This window comes from Lethenteron reissneri, chromosome 34 (assembly GCF_015708825.2).
Source record: "Lethenteron reissneri isolate LAM-NWPU_2019-01 chromosome 34, ASM1570882v1, whole genome shotgun sequence".
NCBI classification, from domain to species: domain Eukaryota; kingdom Metazoa; phylum Chordata; class Hyperoartia; order Petromyzontiformes; family Petromyzontidae; genus Lethenteron; species Lethenteron reissneri.
The window spans coordinates 4,947,038-4,966,350 of record NC_083812.1 but is presented as its reverse complement, the minus strand read 5'-3'; the positions used below and the strand labels follow the sequence as shown (position 1 = coordinate 4,966,350).

Genomic DNA, 19,313 nt, shown 5'->3' with positions numbered 1-19,313 from the left:
TAGAGGCAGTTTTAATCTTGACTTCAAGCTTCCGTGACTGCAGGAATTAATATTTTTGGGTCTTTCTGTGAAGTCAGTCAATAGATTGGCCCAACGGAAGCTTTAAGTCCAGATTTAACCGCCTCTACGGGGAGGGCTTTCACTTTACTATTGAACTTATCTACGTGACTTTACCGAAAGACCCAAAGAATATGAATTCCTGCAGGTCACGAAAGTTTTAATGTCAAGAAATAGCCACACATGCTCTGTGGTGCTGACAGCATTGATGAGGGTTGCGTAATTGCTATTTCTTGCTAGTCATGTAACCTCACTAAATAGGTGGACTTGTCTGCGGTAACCAGAGCTTGCACAACAGCAATGTGGCTCTGCTTTGAGTAGTGGCCTCAACACAAAGACAGACATATCCTGTGTGTGTGTATGTATGTGTCTTTGTGTAGGGATTGCAGTGGCACAGTGGTTAGTCTTCGCCAAAATGTGCCACGGCTAACACCATTTTCAAATATTATATCAGAACTTGTCATGGGCCTTCTTTTATTGACTCTGCCTTGAATGAGTACCTGGGGCAGTGTGTATATATTTTTCATTGGAGAAACTAAAGCAGCCAGGCATGCTGCTGGCCACACCCCACCCCGTGTTGTGCTTGCCTTGGTAGGTGCTCTCTCACAGCCCTTGTCCCAGGAGTCTGCAAGGCTAAATGGGGAACGTTTGTGTGTGTGTGTGCAGAAAACAGTTCGGCCTGTACCCGTTCCAGATCCACAGCATTGCTCTGTCAACCTTCGCTTCGCTCATGGGACCATTTGGAGGGGTTCTTTGCAAGTGGATTCAAGCGTGCCTTTAAAATTAAGGTGTGGATACTTTAGCATTGTCTCAATTATGCATTAAGTGCTCTCCTTGCCTCATTGATTGGTATGAATTTGCTTAATGTGCTCACACACTAACATTGGTATATTGCATTTCTCATCATTATCGCTAATATACATGGACAGCCCTTTTTCAGTCCACTGCTGGTTGAGGTCATGTCCATGCCGTGCGGGTGGTGGAGGTTATATGACCACATTTCACCATGCTAGTTTGTGTGGGTTGGAGAAGCTTGAGAGCGTAGAGATGGGTGCCACTGGAGCGAGATGTTAACTCCTTTGCCTGGTATGCAGGAGGAAGTGGGTTCGATCCCTACACTGACACCTGTATATTTGGAGTTTGCATGTTCTCCCCGTGGTTGCGTGGATTTTTATAAGGCAACACTTGGTTGAGCGATCATTTGTGGCCAGGTCTCTTCTGAAAAAGAGCTTATATAGTTCAGTGGGCCTTACCTGGTGAAATTAAAAAAAAGTTTAATTATAATAGTTTTTTATAGTTTAAGAACAGTAAAACAATTTGTTTTGTTCCACTGCTCTCTGCTGTCCTGCATGTAGCCGGCAGTCAGGTAAATCTGGCATGTACTGCACATACGTTCAACAAACTTTAATTTATTTGATAGTTAAGCATAATTGTGTGCAGAGTTAAAAAATTGTGCTCAACTCAAAGCTACTGAAAACATATTTTCGAATTGGCTCGTGTGCAGGAGGTAGATTCTTGTATCATGAAACCTTGAGGAATGGGAGCAAACTGGGGAGAGCTTCATCCAGCAGTGGACGGATCATGGCTGATGATGAACCCAGACAGTAAATTACTCTCATGTGTGTTTGCACCCTTGCAATGCACATTAATGTTGTTGTGCCATGCTTCACCACTTCTGTCACAGGATTTTGCCGACACCATTCCTGGCCACGGAGGGATCATGGATCGATTCGACTGTCAATATCTCATGGCCACGTTTGTGCACGTGTACATGGCCAGCTTCATAAAGTAAGGAATTTAAACGCAGTTTTTTTTCAATTTCACGCAAATACACCCTAATACTTATTGTAATGAGCTGCAGGCTTTTACTGAAGGGATTTCTGTTAAAAGCTTGAACATAAGAGATTATGTAATCTCTGAGTCAGTATTTTATCTCGAGTCCTTGCAAGCCCACCTTCAGCCCAGTGGTCCGCTTGATATACACAATCCGTTTATTTGCACAATGTGGTAATGTGATTCCTCGGTTTTCCGTGGGGTGTATAAAGAAGATAAAAGTGGGGCGGTAATTCACACTCCTGCCAGTCGACTACACAAATATACAAATATGGTTTTGTCGTAGGATGGTACAGGAAATGCATTGAAGGCTGCAGTGTAAACACATGCTTATGTTACGTTTTAAAAAATCTCTTCAATTAAAATGTGTTTTGCGTTTTGAGTGAAATTTGACAACTGTATTATAACACTACCCTGTGACCACGTCTGACTCTTGTTGTCTGTCTTCTTATTGAGTTTTCTATCTTGAGGCAGCTTCTTAGTTCAAGTTACCTCCAATGTGTTGAATTCTGCACTCTCCTCTTCATTTTTGCATATAGCCCCCCTATCTTTCTTTTTCTTGGTCTTGCCCCCCCCCCCCCCCCCCCATCTTCCATTTTGAGTTTCAATCAGCGAGTCTTTTCTCTCTGACAATTTGCCCGATCCAGATCTTTTGTCATCTCTAAATTGTTCCAATTCGACTTTGCCTGAGCCTGCTCCTCTTTCTGTCCAACTGATTTCTCCAATTTAACGCCAAACCGAAATCTCATAACTTCCCAGCTTTGTAACTTCTTCCTTTCTCAGCATTCGTATCGCTGCCAAATATAACACACCAGGCTTTAGACTAGCGTCTTCACTCTCTTCCAGTTACCTACGCGGCCATTTTATCGGCAGCTGAAAGCGTTTTTTTCAAGGGAAATTGTAACTTTGATCTCCTTTAAGCATCATCTGTTTTCAGGAAAAAATATGGCTCACATACCTAAACTATCTCCTCTGTTTTAGTTGCTTATATCCATGGTGATATTTAACCTGCATCCATCAATTGTGTCTTTGACAGAGGGCCAAATCCAGCCAAACTTCTGCAGCAGCTGCTGGTGCTTAGGCCAGACCAGCAGATTCAGATTTTTAAAGCGCTCCGTGACAGTCTGATGGGAAAGGGACTCATCCAGAAGGAAGACGACTTCGTGGGCATTATCCAACCCAAGCTCTCCTAGGTGGCCTACCTACGCACCAGGATCCGTACGCACACGCTCATATTTAAAGGGACATCGCAGGCCGCCTGTATTTATTAAGATCAAAAGTCATGCTCGGGAATCACTTCATCGTTTTCTTGGCAATGCGACATAGCGTGATGTATTTGCTCTGTACTTTTAAGTTGTTCTCGCGTTGCGAAATTTAAGTGGGGATTTCCCTTCGCTGTCAGATTCGCAGGCCTCCACAGTGACCACAGTAACTTAACCTACCAGCTTGTTCAAGCAGCGTTTTATAGCTTGGGGATGTGATGATTGGTCAGCCGATGCCAGTAGTGCAATTGCAAAGTGCAGCATTTATCTTGCATTATCATTCTGTGCTTCTCTGGTTTTGGCCAATTCCGATGGAGCAATGGTTATATTGGAGCCTATTTGCAGCAGTATCCTTCACTCAAGCTCATAAACATTTATTGAAAACAACTCTCTTTTGCTGTTTTTACACGAAGGCTTTGCGCATTGAACTATGCTGCAGCAAATTTCAATTTAAAGCTTTCGTGACTGCAGGGATTCATATTCTTGGTTCTTTCGGTGAAGTCACGTAGAAAGAAGCAAGAATATGCTGTAGCATTTACAAGGAATTAATTTGTTGCCTACGTGATAACATTCCCTTACTCTCGGAAGTATAAAGTTAAAATGTTTCCCGTAATATGCAACACAGAATTATTTTGTCATTGACATGCGCACTGTTTTTTCAACTGGAAAAAAGGCAAAAAGCATTTTGGAAAGCAAGGGGGGGGGGGGTTCAGGCTTGCGTACAAAGATGCATCTTGGTTACTGGTCACAGGTAGTCGATGATGCCTGATTAATATAAAGTATCAATATTTAACACGCTGTCCAATTTTACGAGCAAACCTCTTCCCCCCCCCCCCCCGTATAAGAACGATAATACAGCACTTATGATTATTTTGAACTCAATATGTGCAAAATGTCTGGGAAGTGCAATTGTTTATCTTTGCTGCCCCCCCCCCCCCTCCCCATAGCGGCTTGTTCCCTGTGTGATAACGCAATGTAACTCGAGCATCAATCTGCCAGTTGGGGATAGGTGATTGCTACGTTTGTAATTCCAGTCGAGGTAATTACGTTATGTTTTGAATTTTACAAAATGTAGACTGACGGTTGGTGCTCAATGTAGCCCCTTCTTTTGATACATTACCACGCGTGAACGTCCGAATAATGTAATGCGCCCTGATTGAGAATGGCGCAGTCTTATGCGAAATAATAATTCGAAAATTTTATATCTCGCGGAAATAAAAAAACAATCGATGCCAGAGCCGAATTGCAAAATGCTCCATGTAGCGTGCATTCGAAGGCTTATGCGTGCGTAATTTAAGCATGTGCAGTTGATTTGGACCGTACTGAAGCAGTCTCTAATGAGGTATAATTAGACTTACAGTATATCTGTGTAGCATTGTGATGATAATCATTGACATTTCTAATTAGTGATCAGGGCTTTGCAATTTGAGTAGAGTATATTGCCCGTAGATGTAAAGCTCTTCCCCCCCCCTCACTGCAAACCTTTCGTATCCTGCTGTGTACACGGTAACAATTTACCCCCAATAAGCATATTATCCTAGAAGTAGCCTGTGATTGTAACGTGTACACTCGCATGCACGGTACAGCAAGATATCAAACATATGGCTTGCACTTCTCAAATGAAGTGTTTACAGTAACTTCTCATTCTATTAAACGAATTCTCTGTAAGGCCGACGTCTTTACAAAAATAAGAAAATATTATGTTCTCTGAGAAAGCATTGTGTGGTCATGTGGTGGTGAGAGATGACGTTTGTCATCGGAGTGGTGAAATGAAACGGGGTTTTGTATAGCTGCCTCTCTTCAAAATTCTTCCAACTTAAAACACGTTCACGTCACGTGACACCGAGTTTGAAAAGGCAGCTTTTACGCCTGGGAACAGGGTCTCTTGTAAGTAAAGCTCCAGCCCCCTCTGACCCTTGCGCTTACAAACTGAATGTGTCTGGATTCAAGTACTCGTCAGTGTAAGGAACTGCAAGTGTAGATTGCTTCGTCGTGGAGGGGTGTCCTGAGACATGGAAGCTCTCCAGCCAAGTTAACTAGATGGTCCGTGTTCCCGCGTGCCACTAATTAGCTCCATTTCACACGATAATTGGTGGATGGTTGGCAGTGTTATCCTGATTGTCTCCTGCATATTCACAACTGAAAACCAGTTTGCCTAGTTCGTTATATTGGTGCATGGCATGCCGGTGTTTACTGTGTTGAGTGTTCAGAAGTTAAAGCCGTGGGGCCAACCAACATTAATGCTCACACGTATAACTGCTAAATCTGATGTAGTGGGTTTTTTTCTTACTTTATACAGATTGTTATTTTTTATTGAGGGGTATGCACAATGTGAATAACATGGCACTGTTTTATAGATTTTTCTTAAATTTATTGTAATCTTATTACTTTAATCATTGTTTTACTGTATTGTCTGATATAGTTTTATATATATAATTTCACTGTGCAATGAATGTATCCTTGGTTTAGGGTGCAAGATGTTACCAAAACGGGATATAACATGGCCACACATAACATTTGGTAGAGGCGTTTACCTTTCAACTTTAAAGTGTGCATTTGCAACCAAATCATTACAAATTATCTTCACAAAACAATGTTATTTGAGGCATATGTAAGTGTTGTTCCATTCTTTGGACGTTACAGACTCGAATATATTTTCAGATAAAAGTTTGGTGGTGATGCTACACATTAGAATACATTTTCAGTTGATGTCTCAAACGTTGCTCTTTGATTTTGTATAAACCTTGCTACTTGCTTCATTTGCTTATTTTCCCCATTTACCGTGTTCTGTTTAGCTCTTTGCCAGATTTTATATTTCCTTCTGCAGTAAAGCCGTGTGAAGAGGTCTATAGCGAGTAAATGGCTGTGACTCGGTTGTGAATGTAACTGCTGAAAAAAACTATTTGAAATGCTAAATGCCGCAGCTGTTTTAATCCTCATTTTCCAATTTTTTTATTTCTAATTTTGACTGCAAAGGTATATTTGATGCCAGCTGAACAAAATTAAACACCATCCACTATAGTGTTGAACCAAAAAAAATAATTTTCCTAGCATTTAAATGATGCTCCTAAATTAAGCTAAGGTAAATTAATATTTTACACCAGTTTATTTATGTTGTAAATGAAAATAAAAAATATATATATTAAATATATAGGTCTTATCTTACTCCTTAGCTTGAAAGTACTTTGTGTGTATATATACGCTGTGTCTTATATGTTGGAAGGCAATTCAGGTGTTAAAAGTGAGTTGTATCTGATTTAAAATGTTTTCCATCAGCAGTTACTCATTGCGAATAAATCACTCCACAGCTTGTGCTCTTGAGGTTTCACCACATTAGAGCCCGTTTTCTCAGCCGAAAAATATCACAGTGAGTTCTCACAATTGATATTACACTTGTCAAAAGGGTTTTCACGTAACTGAACACCCACTAGACTTCTTGGATGTCTTGCAACAACTTATTTTCGCTTCGTGTGCTTTTCAATTTAATGTTTGACTGAAACCGGCCTCTTCATCTGTCCTACCATCGTGAGCCTGATGTGAAACCCAAGCTGAGATATACCATAGGTAGCACTAGGAAGACCTCTTCACCACAAAGTACTGTAAATCTGATGGTGAAGGTGTTTATTGTTCTTGTCAGTTATTACGGGTAAGTATTTCCATCGCATTTTAAGGGAATTGTCAAGTTTTGGACTCAAGAAAAAATTGACTTAAGAACGGTGGACTTAGGTCCATACATTTAAAATTTTATTTCGGCTAAAAGCGTTTGCGTGCAGTTTTGTTGATATTCCTGCTTAACTGTATACACGACATGAGGTATATAAAATAGTAACATTGCAAATTACAGTAGACTGCTATATTTTGTGATTGGGCCTCTTATTAGGTATGTTCATGTTAGAGTTCTGTTTCTCTTGATGCTTTGTCACTGCTATAGAGTTCAGAGACGTTCACACGACGCATATAATACCTGATGAATGAGGCCACTGTGGAAACCACGTGGAATGTGGGTTGGTACACAAGACCAAAAAAACCCAGGTCTGTGCCATTCAATATTCCATATCTGGTTTTCACAGCAGCCTGTAAATGAGAATATTTAGATAAACCCCTTTCCTAGCTGATCCATGAGAACATAGTTCATGTAATGCATTAGTGATTGTTTTCTAAACAGACTGGTTAAAGAGTGTTCCTGGTTAATGCCGTTGTGTGGGTCCCTCGACTAAACAGATGTAATCCAGTACAGTATTCATCATAACATCTGGGTTAAATACAGCACATGTTGGAATATAACATTACTTTGTGTATAGTAATATATCATTGTGTGTGGGTGTTACAAAGGTGCAAGATGTGAATGTACCAATAAAGATTACTAGAATAATTAATTGCTGATGTGTTTTTTTTAAGCGCAACACTTCTTCACGCTTGACCTTGCTGGATGGAAAAGCAACATAAATAATAACTTTGCGTAAATCGTCACAACACGCGTCACCAACGGGAGTGGACAATAGGGAATATTTAAAAACACGTTTATTTTTTATATTGCTTTACCTGTCTAACCTGTACAAGTTTTGCTATGAAACACATAGCAGTGCTGCAAGTTTACGCGCGTCCACCCTTTTTGCTCAACCTTGACAATCGGCGGTGAATTGTTCTAGTTCCGCAAATGCCAGTTTTTTTTTTTGCTGCTGCTGCAAACATAAAAGTCACCACAACCCAAGCCTTCTGTCACCCAACGGCTGTTAAAGCACCCACCGCGCTCCTGCATTTAATTCATCGGCAAATGTTTAATTACAAACAGGGTTATATGCCTGCTGAAAATGAAGGCTTACATTCAGGCGAGGGTTTTTTTTGGGGGGAGCTTCACACGCACATCTGTAACCACTGGCATAACAGGCGGATCGGCAAACAATCTGGAACCACGCAACACATTGACAACCATCACTACTCGCGTACATGTTGGACGAGACGATCGTAATTACTTTTCGGGTTCGTGTTTCATAGCGGCCAGAAGTGTGCGCATATACATTATATGGTAATCACAACGATAGCGGTGTTAAATGTCATACGAGGATATTTTACAGGTAAAACTTTCACAACCCCCAATGTCTGTGCCATTCCACAATTATCTCTGTTTTTTTTCCCCGCTCCCAGAGAGCACACGGCCTAATCTTCATAGCTGGTACTACAAATGGCTGTGAATGATTAACTATTCGTTTTTAATTAATGTAATTGTTGGGCAATTAAAGTTCACTTGAACTTGAAGTCTCAATTCAAAGTCCGAATATTTTGATATCGGTTAATCAGGCCTTGACCCACAAACTCCACGTTGCCAAAAATAATGGTAAGTGTACTTCAGACAGGGAAGAAAACCCAACCACACATGCAATTAACAGGATGCCCATATGCAACAACAAACCTTAGGCACTTAACAGTAATACAAGATATGTTAAAGCATTGCTTTAAAAAAAATAGACAACATTTAAGTTTTGCAGTGCAATCTTACGTAAAAGTAATTTAAATTTAACTCTCAAGGTCCATGAAATAAAATTCCACAAAGGCAGGTGCTGGCTTTTAATTCATGTCAAAGCACCATGTCTTACGCCACAACAGGGCTGTGAGATTCGTGGCAAGGAAAGCTGGGTTAAGAAACAGTTTGTACGGTACGGTAATTTACAAAACCATAATCAAAACACTGCTATGTCTTTTGCCTAGCGAGGAAATACTGAAAGACATCGGCCAAAAACAATGGAATAAACCCAACAATACAGAAGAAAAAAATGTTGGGTAAAAATATCAGTGGTTTCTCATTTTGGAAAACTTATCCGACACTCCATACACCGTATGGAGAGATATAATATGTAATATTAAAAATAAGTTATTGCACACTAAATTGTTCATGCTCCAGCTAACCAGCAACTTTGATTTGATTTACAACAATGAATGGGAGGTTGAATTTGAGCCGAGGTTGTGTAGGAAACACGCAGAGCGATGTCGTCTCGTTTTAAATTTGCCCGACAGCTTTAAGAATTAATTTTGCCAGAGAAACGACGACTCGGCTCAACACAATCGCAGCTGGGGGGGGGGGGTGATATGCACGCATGTGTATAGCGAATTGCGGTACAATAACTACAGCAAAAAAATAAATTTATAAACATGAAGTACAAAAAAAGCACAATATAACTTAAAACATAAAATGTTATGTTAAAAAAGTATTTATAAAAAATAAAGTACGGTATAGGAAATGTGTGCATAATGAGGGGGGGTTTTTTCCCCACTTGATATTTTTTGCATGATTGAGCGATGGAACAAATTAAATGGTCCCTTAAAACCGAACTGGAATGGATATGAATGCAAGTTTAAAAATGCGTAGACAGAGCCGTGTAAATTGATGACTATGGTTAAACGCAAACTATAGCCACATTTTAAAAAGGTAATTTAGACTTGAACCGATAAGTGAAAAAAACCGACTAGTCTGTTGAACACGTAGGCTTTCGCGACCGAATAATCCATGAGGTGTCTGGGTTAGATCACGGAGATCTAAATGTGTCATTAAACCCACCATCGACATTGTGGGTTTATTCTCCAACACACCGGTGTGCTGAACTCAACTGATGGTCATGCTTTGTTTACATGACAAACCTTACTAATTGGCTGTGTCAGGTGGTGGCGGGGTTAACAACACATTTATATCTACGCGATCTAACCCAAAAAAACCTATATTATGAATGATTGCTAGTCTGCCCACTTCACATTATGCTTGGAAATCAAGCAATGGTAGAGGAAATTAATACATCTGCCACTGAAGCAATCAGCCACTCAATTCCATAGATCTGACATAGGAGTGTTGATGGTTATGAAGGTGACTTTGCCATGAAACTGTAAAAAAAATGCTTCAAGGAAATTGCACCAATGAAGTGTACATGTCAAATTCAAACTACACTGTTGATTGAGGCTATATTACTTTGGGATATTTTAAAAACACATTCTATAACACGACTATATGAAAATCTTTCCATGCTGTTATAAATGGATAATTTAGTATCACATTCAAGGTCAAATTGCTCCAAAATAACAAAACCGTTTGATACATGATTATATTAATACCACAACATAAGGATGTATTTCTCAATCATGGAAATATTGTTTTATGGACCATCCATTTCATATGAATGATCCAGTTTGAATGTGGCTGCTTCCTTCTACCTCACCGCCACGTGGCCCAATACTTTGGGCTCCACATCTCTGAACAGCTCCTCCCTCCCCCCCACATCACGCGATTTGTATCTGCGTAAAATCACGTAATCTATGAACCATGGAGCTGTGGCAAGTGAAACATCAACCTTGAACCTTTCAGTAAGAAAGAAAAGGGCCATAAACTTCTAAACCAACTTTGAAACCGAAGCGTCCATTTACTCGGTGCCTTCTTAAGAGTAGGAATGTAGCCAAATTAAAGTCACATCAATTTTGTAGACCAAATACAGCATATTACGAATTGATTTCATGTTACACGGGTATAACGGTGGTCTCATAAAGCCCACGCATTCACGAAACAATTCGTTTTTAGGAACAGAACTTTGTTTACATTTTGTTCAAGAATGTATACACTTTTTTGTTCAGTGTGCAATTGTAATAACGCTAATTTGGAAATTGCAGTCTTCACTGGTTCACAAGGCGACCATCTGCAACAAAAGCAGCATTGGCTGACATCTGTATTAGGGTAAATATAACCGCTAACACAGGCTCACAGAGCACTGGCTTAAAATGATCGCACATGTGGTGACTTTTCTTAGCCACAGCTTAATAAGATCACAAGCATCGCATTGGTCCGAAGCACAGCCGTGACGATGCCCCTGCTCACAATCAACCGGCCTCCTTCGGAGAATTCACCACAGTGCGGCAAAGCTTGTTGTCGTAGGTTAACCGGCCTCAGATCGTCACACCTACGGTATGCGGATACTTGTGCTTCACTGTGCATGGCACAGACGGGATGGGCATTGAGCTCGAGTGAAACGGAGAGAGACGACAGCTCGCCAACGAGGAAGCCGGTGAGAAGCAAGTTGCTCTGGCACGAGATCGGGGGCGCAGCTTCACAAGCACGGTACTCGCGGAACCACGGAAGGTCGGCCAAGAACGCGGGACTCTGACACAACAGTGGCGATATCTACAATACCGACAATGAGCATCGATAAAGCCATTTCAAAGTAGCAACGTTAACTTCTGAAAGGTGCCCTTGTTTTGCAACCGGATAGTTGCGATTACTCCCGCGCACTGGAATGCAAAGGAATCGCTGTCTTTCCCTTCAAAGTGATGGATATATGTAAATGATCAGTGAACCGCAAGACTGCGCGTAGCTTCGATGACAAGTCCATCATAGGAACACAGTGAACCAACGTACTCGCTCAAACACAGCACAGCGAAACAGGGCACGTGATAAAGTGGAGAAGTGCATCGTTATATTATTATGTTTTTCTTTCAAATTAGTCTTTAGTATACAAAAAACTGGCAAAACATGTTTACGTGTAATTACAAAGACCTGTTATAGTTTCTGTGATATCTACAAGGTGGCTAAGTAGGTGACATAACAGTTGGATTGCGGCCGCAAAACTGATCATTTACGATACAAAGTTCATCTTCGTTCCCCGCATCGCATCCCCACGCACCAGTCCACAACTTCGTACATTTTTGGTCGTCATCAGGAACATTCTGGCGGTGGCTTTTTCCACGCTTTCCCCAAAAACAACATCCAAAAAAATGGAAGCTGTGTGTGAATGATGAAAAGAAAGAGAAGGATGCGATGTCGATCACCCTCAAGTGCCATTTGGAGAAATCAATCGGAAGCCGCTAAACTTTTCTCCCACCACACCACGTTCCCTCTGGGGGGAGGGGGAACTTCCGTCATTTTCCATCCTAGCCATGGCCTGACAGCTCCCTGGTTGAGCAGCTGTAAACACGGCCTCGCGAGTCTCCCACCAGGATGCGACTGTGGTCCCTGTGCAAACAACGAGAAGGAATGTTTCACTATGAGACATCTCCTTTACCAGTGGCAAAATATAGTAATAGGTTTTGCCCTTTCAACTGGTACAAAAACTGACACCTTTATACAAGGGATCATGTTTGCAATAACCACAACACAAGCAGTCAAAATGCAAACAAAAAGAAACAACTCTGATAATGATATGCACTGTCATCTGGTCCAACACCAATGGAGACTAGGCTCTAAGAAAAGCTGTCTCGGGTGTGGACCAATCAACTTCAAGGACAGTGCATATCATTATCGGAGTTGTTTCTTTTTGTTTGCATTTTGACTGCTTGTGTTGTGGTTATTGCAAACATGATCCCTTGTATAAAGGTGTCAGTTTTTGTACCAGTTGAAAGGGTAAAAACCTATTACTATTACTAAGGAATGTTTCATTGAAGGATGTGACGGCATCACGCAAATTGGCATCATGTGTCAAAAGACAAAGTATCCATTTGGAACGCTCTTAGAAGAGTGCACCGCCCCACGTGTTAGATAATGGCTGGCAGTAACAGATATTATGATGACCACTTATGCGGCTGCTGCACTTTGCACACGCGCCTTGCCCGCAGGAAAATGTTTTTGAACTGTCCCGTTAATCAAGTAATTGGTGACCAGCAACTCATTTAAGAACCTGGTATAACCATGGGTGGCTGAAACCCGGATTCGAACCCAGGATCTTTGCCGCGACGTCCCGGTGTTTTAACCCCTGAGTCACACGGCCATCTCTAAACGTTATATATGTTTAAAACTTTATTGTCGAAATATGGCAATGAACGATTATTGCTCTAATTCTAGATTTGAAGCTTTCGTGACTGCAAGGATTCATATTCTTGGGTTTTTTCGGTAAAGTCACGTAGGTAAAAAATGAAAATAAAATAAAGATTATTGCTCTACATGATTTGAGACAATTGCAGACAGATTGATAGGTTTTAATTCAGTTTATAACACAAAGACTGACTCGCGACACGGGTGATGTAAGGGAATGGAGCGCCATGGTGGCGAGATGTTAACTATCTTGCCTGGTATACAGGAGATCTTGGGTTTGATCCCGACCCTGATGCCTGTATATTTGGAGTTTGCATGTTATCCCCGTGGTTACGTGGATTTTTCTCCGGGTCCTCCAGCTTTTCCCTCCACATTTAGAATCAACATCACGCATTTAGAGTATTTGGCTGCTATACATTTCCACACGATAAGCCACTTTGTTGAGCCATCATTTGTGGCCAGGCCGCTTCTTAAAAAGAGCTGTGTATCACTCTCCAGGCCTTACCTGGTGAAATAAAAATAGTCGTATTTTATTTTATACCTACGTGACTTTACCGAAAGAACCAAAGAGTATGGATCCCTGCAGTCACGAAAGCTTCAAATCAAGAGTAGTAGTAGTGTTGCTGTTATTTGAGAGCCGAGGTGTAAGGTGAAACCAGGGGCAACGCGTATGCACGTGCTCAGTGCATGGCCACAGGATACGGGAGTAGGCAACAGTAAATCATGCGTGCACATGCACGGCAGCAGAGGGCGTGTGGACCAACATTGATTTTTTTCCGCATCAATATTTGCGACTTAGCAATGCGACACCAGCCCGTTTTTCTTTTTCAAAACAGTAAATCTGCTTACACGGAATTCTCGTATGAAACAAGACGACATACTTTTCTTATATAACTGATTGTATTAAGTCAAGATTAGCGGTTCGTGGTAGGAATTCGATTTAGGGGTCACAGTTTAGGGGTTAAGGATTAGGAGTTAGAATAGGGGTTAGGGTTGGGGTTAGGGATAGAGGTTAGGATGATGGTTAGGCATCATGCATGCGGTTAAGGGTAGAGGTCAGGGGTTTAGAATTAGTAAACCAAAGCACGTATTTTTCAGTGTGGGGCAAGTGCAATGGAGGGTTTACCTGGACACACACAGTGCCGTGATCTCGGCTCCTTCGCGGCCGCCTATGAAGTTTCCAGCGCCTCCAGGCATACTCAGCTTCCCACAGAGCACCAACTTCCTCTCCCAGCGCCAGCCTACGCGCACGCACGCACGCACAAACACGTACGTGGTATGCGCAGAGAAACATGGTTACACACGTCGCCTGGAGCAAGGTCAAACGAAAATGAGACCTCGTTGCGAATACGTGGAAATAGAGCCGTGAACGTATAAAGAATTTACTGACAAAAATAACAACACTGCTTTTAATGTTATCATGAATAAAGATATTGTATTTTATTATATATATACAGACACAGTCCTGTTGAAGATAAATATTCCCGAACAAGGAAATAGTCAAATATCCAAATGTAGGACCCCTCCTGCTGAAATATATTGAGAAATTCTGTTCGTCTAACCTAGGCAAAGATATTACTACTAATAAATAAAACCACCCACAAAATAGTCTTGAGACTGAGCGAGCCTTCCTGGATACATACATTAAATTCTTCTTCTTATTATTATAGACCAACACAACAAACAACATGTTCACATTTCGATGCCTTTCCGTTAAAGATATCCAGGTAACTGTGTACATCTCGGTTACTCTACCCGGCTTCAGTTGTCTGGGACTGGAGGTGTCCTGTGCGTCGTGGTGATGGTGGTGGCTGCCGCTGCCACCGTTGCTTTGGCCGTGGCTCAAGAGCCGCTCCTTCGCCTGTTCCGACGACTCGGAGTCAGAGTAGCTGACGATGACGAAGCCATCTCCGTCATCCGAGCTCAGACGATTGTTTGCCATCCTTGGCAGCGGATCCGATTCGGAACACACCTGGGGCCTGGTAAAATAATTCTATTTTCAATCGGTTGTCAAACGTTTGTGCGAACACAAATCGCGGACGGGGTAGACAGAGTTGCCTGGGGACAGTTTTTTTTTTTTTTCCCGGTTGAGCTTCCCGTGGTGTGGAAGGCCAGAGTGGATTCTTGGCTGTGTCAAACACAGAATGACGGATGACCAATCCCCAAGGCATGCGCACGTGGTGAGAACTGGATCCGTTAAACTGAACGAAAACAGGACAGGCTCAATGCAAATATTTACGATGCTGGAAGGTGCAGACGCAAGGTTGTTACAATGATGGACCCATCCAGCTGTCGATATTTCAACCCTCACACGAATAACATTATATTCAACATCAATTAGATTTAATTTGTATTTTTCATAATTTAATTCCAATTGTACTATCGTTGTCACGTCTTGAGATATATTTTCCATTTGGAACTCGCGCACAGCAGTGTATGAATCTGTGTGCCAGAGAACAACCCAAAGGCGGCGATAATGCAGAATTAATATTCCTTCAAGTTACCTTTTTATCCATGCACTATGGGGTGCCATTTGCACACACCCTGCTACGAATAACTGTTTGTTACTTTGTAGTTGAATCATTATTTAAAGTTCTCATAGCTGGAGTGTCTTGCCAACGTTAGGTGACGAAACAAATTGACTGGAATAGCTTATTTTCTTTCTCGGAGAGTAATCGGCAATTGGGCCGAGACGTTCAACTGACTGAACTTGAAAACCCAGCTCAATGATGGACGGCTGCCTGGGATAAAACCCAGGATCTCGATAGTGCCGGCTCAATGGTGACCACTGAGAGACACCCAGCCACGTCCGCAGCAGTTGTTAAACTAGAAAATGGACTTTGACACAAATTACGTTTTAACCATTAAACATCAAGCTATTGTACCTGGTCGGTCCATTCGGGGTCATGCGCTTAGGGTCATTCTGATCTGTGCAGAGGTTGGCATGGGGTTCGTCCAATTCCGAGTCGCTGCTCTCTTCCTCCTCCTCGTCCTCGCCCTCTTCTTGATGGGACACATTTTGCGAGCACACGAAACGTCAAACGGATCAAAACGCCGCGGGAGACTTTGGGAAAGGGGGACCCCCCCCACCCCTCCTTCTCTCGGGACACCCCAACAAACAATGCAAAGAGTAAAAGTTCGGGAAATTTCATGGAAAGAGAACTTCGAAACCCTTGGTTCCGATTCCATGAAAATCCAAACCCTTTTTTTTAGATTCAGCTCGATTACGTAACAAAAGCTTATTGTACACCATTGGCAGCACCAAGTGGGTAGCTTCTCTGAAAAACCTATTGGCGATGGCTGTCAGTGCCACCAGGCCGGACAAAAGGGCAGACAGATCTAGTTACGTAAACAAGGATTTGTGTAGGCCTTTCACCACCCACATTCTACACCGATATGTATATGACAGAGGACATACCCTGGGGTTGTGGCCAAGGCCACACTACGAAGCATACCTACGCAGTGTGTGATGCTCATACCAGCATTGATTTCTGGCACGACAGGCAGCTTGCCCTCTGAGTTGTGAGCGATGTGCTGTGTGACAGGCGTCTCGGGCACCTGCTGAAACTCCAGGCGCCACATCTGTTAATGACGCATGGGGGGGGGGGGGGGGGGGGGGCACAGTCACACCCACGCACATCACATTCAACTTCAACACCATCATCATCGGCATCACAGTCATCAAACCCCACATCATCGAGTAGAAACAAACACAGCGAAACGCCCCTTGCCCGAGCCTGTAACATCTGACGCGCTCCTATCAACTGCTTTCCCAAATCGCTGCGCCAAAAACTGCTGTGGATAAGAGGAGTGAGTTACAAGTGGCAGCAAAGGCATCCAATTATCAGAGCCGTTGCACAGTTATCACATGGAAGCGGTCTCCCAGAAGTGCTGAATTGATTCTATTATACGATTGTTTGTTCGGCTAGTCATCTGAAGTGGACAAATTCACCCCATTAACCGAGCTTTCATGCAGATAAGAGTGATTCTGACGATTACATTTTATCCACGTGGTAGAATGTATGTGGTTAAACATGACCAGGATCCAACTCCCCCCCCCTTCCCCATAGTAAGAGGAGTATCTCTGTCATAAGCAACAAATAATTCTATTCATTGAAATTTTACCAGATAAAGCCAACTGAGCTATATAGCTATTTTTCAGAAGCGACCTAGCCTCAAACGATAGCTCAACAAAGTGGCTTATCGCGTGGAAAAGTATAGCGTCAACGCGTGTTGATTCTAAACGCAGAGGGAAAAATCGGAGGACCCGGAGAAAAATCCACACGACCACAGGAACAGAAACAGTGCAAACTCCAAATATACAGCAGACTTTATCGATTTAAAGCTTTCGTGACTGCAGGGATTCATCTTCTTGGTTCTTTCGGTAAAGTCACGTAGAAGGGAAATAATAAAATAATAAAAATAAAACATAATAAGATAATTCTCACGACGTTTCGGCCACAACGCAAGCAGCCGTCCTCAGGTGAAGAACAGGTCTGTCGCGTCAGACGCTGTCTTCCCGACAGACCTGTTCTTCACCTGAGGACGGCTGCTTGCGTTGTGGCCGAAACGTCGTGAGAATAATTTTATTATGTTTTATTTGTATTATTTCCCTTCTACGTGACTTTACCGAAAGAACCAAGAAGATGTACAGCAGGCGTCAGGGTCAGGATCGCGCCCACGACCTCCTGCGTACCTGGCGAGGTAGCCGACATCTCGCCAACCACCGCAAACACAACAGAGAGCGACCGTGCGAGAACTTGGGGGGGGGGGGGGGCGGTGTCTCACTCGGATGGCGCCGTCCGAGTGCCCGGTGACGATGACGTTGCGGCGGTCCCACTCGTCCACCTCGGAGACGGCGCAGCACAGCACGTGCTGGCCTGGACCCGACGCCGAGCTGGCGCTGGCGAGCGGCTCCCCGTTCACGCTCCACACGAACAGGCTCGTGCCCGAGCACGACACGATGTCACCCTGCGCAATCGTCATGATAAGACTGGTCAACAAACAAAAAAATACATTTTTTTTGTCTGGCCTGGACTTTTGCAGCTGTTCTAGACTAATTTCAGGGTGCTGATTCCAAATGTGATCTCAGATTTGCTCTAACCACGGACAAGCGGGAAGGTAGCCACACAGCGAGCCGGCCCCAACAATCGCCCAAGTTCTGCGGTTCTCTATATTTTAAGATTTTATCAACCAATTCATGACTGTTCACATGTGGTAGAAAACCGGACCACTCTGAGAAAACCCACGCGTGCATTGGGGCACCACTCTACACCATACAGACGGAACAGGCGAGTCGGCACTCTGCTACTTTCTCCGTCTCGCGGCGAGCCAGGGCATGCACCTCCCACGCCTATGGGAAGGGAATCCTCGCAACAAATGTGCGATCCTCCAACCCTTCGGCAGCCACTGCGCACACCATCTAACCACCTCTCGAGATACCGCAGCTCGGCATTGCTGCCGGCTTGCGTAGCAACTCGTGGCGAAGCTATCCAGCGCGTGGCCCTGCTCTAACCGCACCGCACCAGGCCGCACGGGCCGGAGGTGGGGGGGGGGGGGGCCCCGGTTGCCACGGCAACGGGGCCTACGCCGACCGCGGAAACTTACGGTGAGCTCGTTGACGCAGGCGGCGGCGATGGGTCCCGAGTGGCCGCGCAGCTGCGTGACGAAGCACAGCTTGTTGAGGTCCCACACAATGCAGGTGCGGTCGCGCGAGCCGCTCACCAACACGTGGTACGCCGACGAGAAGGCGACGCACGTCACGGCGTCCGTGTGGCCGTAGAGAACCTGGGTGGGCAGGCGGGGGACGGGCGAGCACATTCGTAATTGAATATAGTTAGAGCAATCACACGGGACGCGCAAGATATGATTTTAGTTTGATGAAGAAACGTTGGCTGGAGATGGCCGAGTGGCTCAGAGGTAAGAGCAGTGATTGTGGGCAGCCACCTGTGATTAAACCGGGTTCTCTAGTGTCGTGAGTTGACTGAACAGTTGAACAGTTTAGTTAGAATCGCCCTGTGAGCTAAGAAACTCCTGAATCGGGTTTCATCAACAAGACAGGAAAACTGTAAAATTTTAAACATGTTTGCAACAGGTAAAGCCATGTAGATAGAAAAATAGATAGAAAATAAATATATTTTTCTATTTACTTGGCTTTACCGAAAGACCCAAAGAATACGAATTCCTGCAGTCACGAAAGCTTTAAATCAAAATATATTACTTAATTATAGATTAAATACTTCACTAAACTGAACATTAAGATTAGAGAAACATATTGCAAAATAGTGCATCTAGAGTGGGGAATAAGATTCGATAAAATATTGCAAAACGAGGAATAGAAACGCCTTTGGTAAAATTGTTTTCCTGTGCAAACAAGTAACACT

At 43.2% G+C, this 19,313-nt stretch overlaps 1 protein-coding gene and 1 long non-coding RNA gene across 2 annotated transcripts in view; one reads left to right on the top strand and one right to left on the bottom strand.

Annotated features, from left to right (window-relative positions):
* The first annotated feature begins 736 nt into the window (after positions 1-736).
* Positions 737-7,522, top strand: LOC133350575 (uncharacterized). The gene is made up of 3 exons (XR_009756088.1): positions 737-845; positions 1,742-1,845; positions 2,927-7,522. It is a non-coding gene; the product is annotated as an uncharacterized LOC133350575 (long non-coding RNA).
* A 134-nt stretch (positions 7,523-7,656) lies between these two features.
* LOC133350573 (WD repeat and FYVE domain-containing protein 3-like) overlaps positions 7,657-19,313 on the bottom strand; it is a 91,766-nt gene continuing 80,109 nt past the window's right edge. Inside the window, exons 56-62 of the mRNA XM_061565052.1 lie at positions 18,538-18,717; positions 17,719-17,901; positions 16,410-16,512; positions 15,816-15,930; positions 14,686-14,909; positions 14,057-14,171; positions 7,657-12,135 (exon numbers count right to left, since the gene is read on the bottom strand). Coding sequence (XP_061421036.1) covers positions 12,054-12,135; positions 14,057-14,171; positions 14,686-14,909; positions 15,816-15,930; positions 16,410-16,512; positions 17,719-17,901; positions 18,538-18,717 — 1,002 coding nt within the window. The 3' untranslated portion in view covers positions 7,657-12,053. The remainder of the gene's footprint in view (positions 12,136-14,056; positions 14,172-14,685; positions 14,910-15,815; positions 15,931-16,409; positions 16,513-17,718; positions 17,902-18,537; positions 18,718-19,313) is intronic.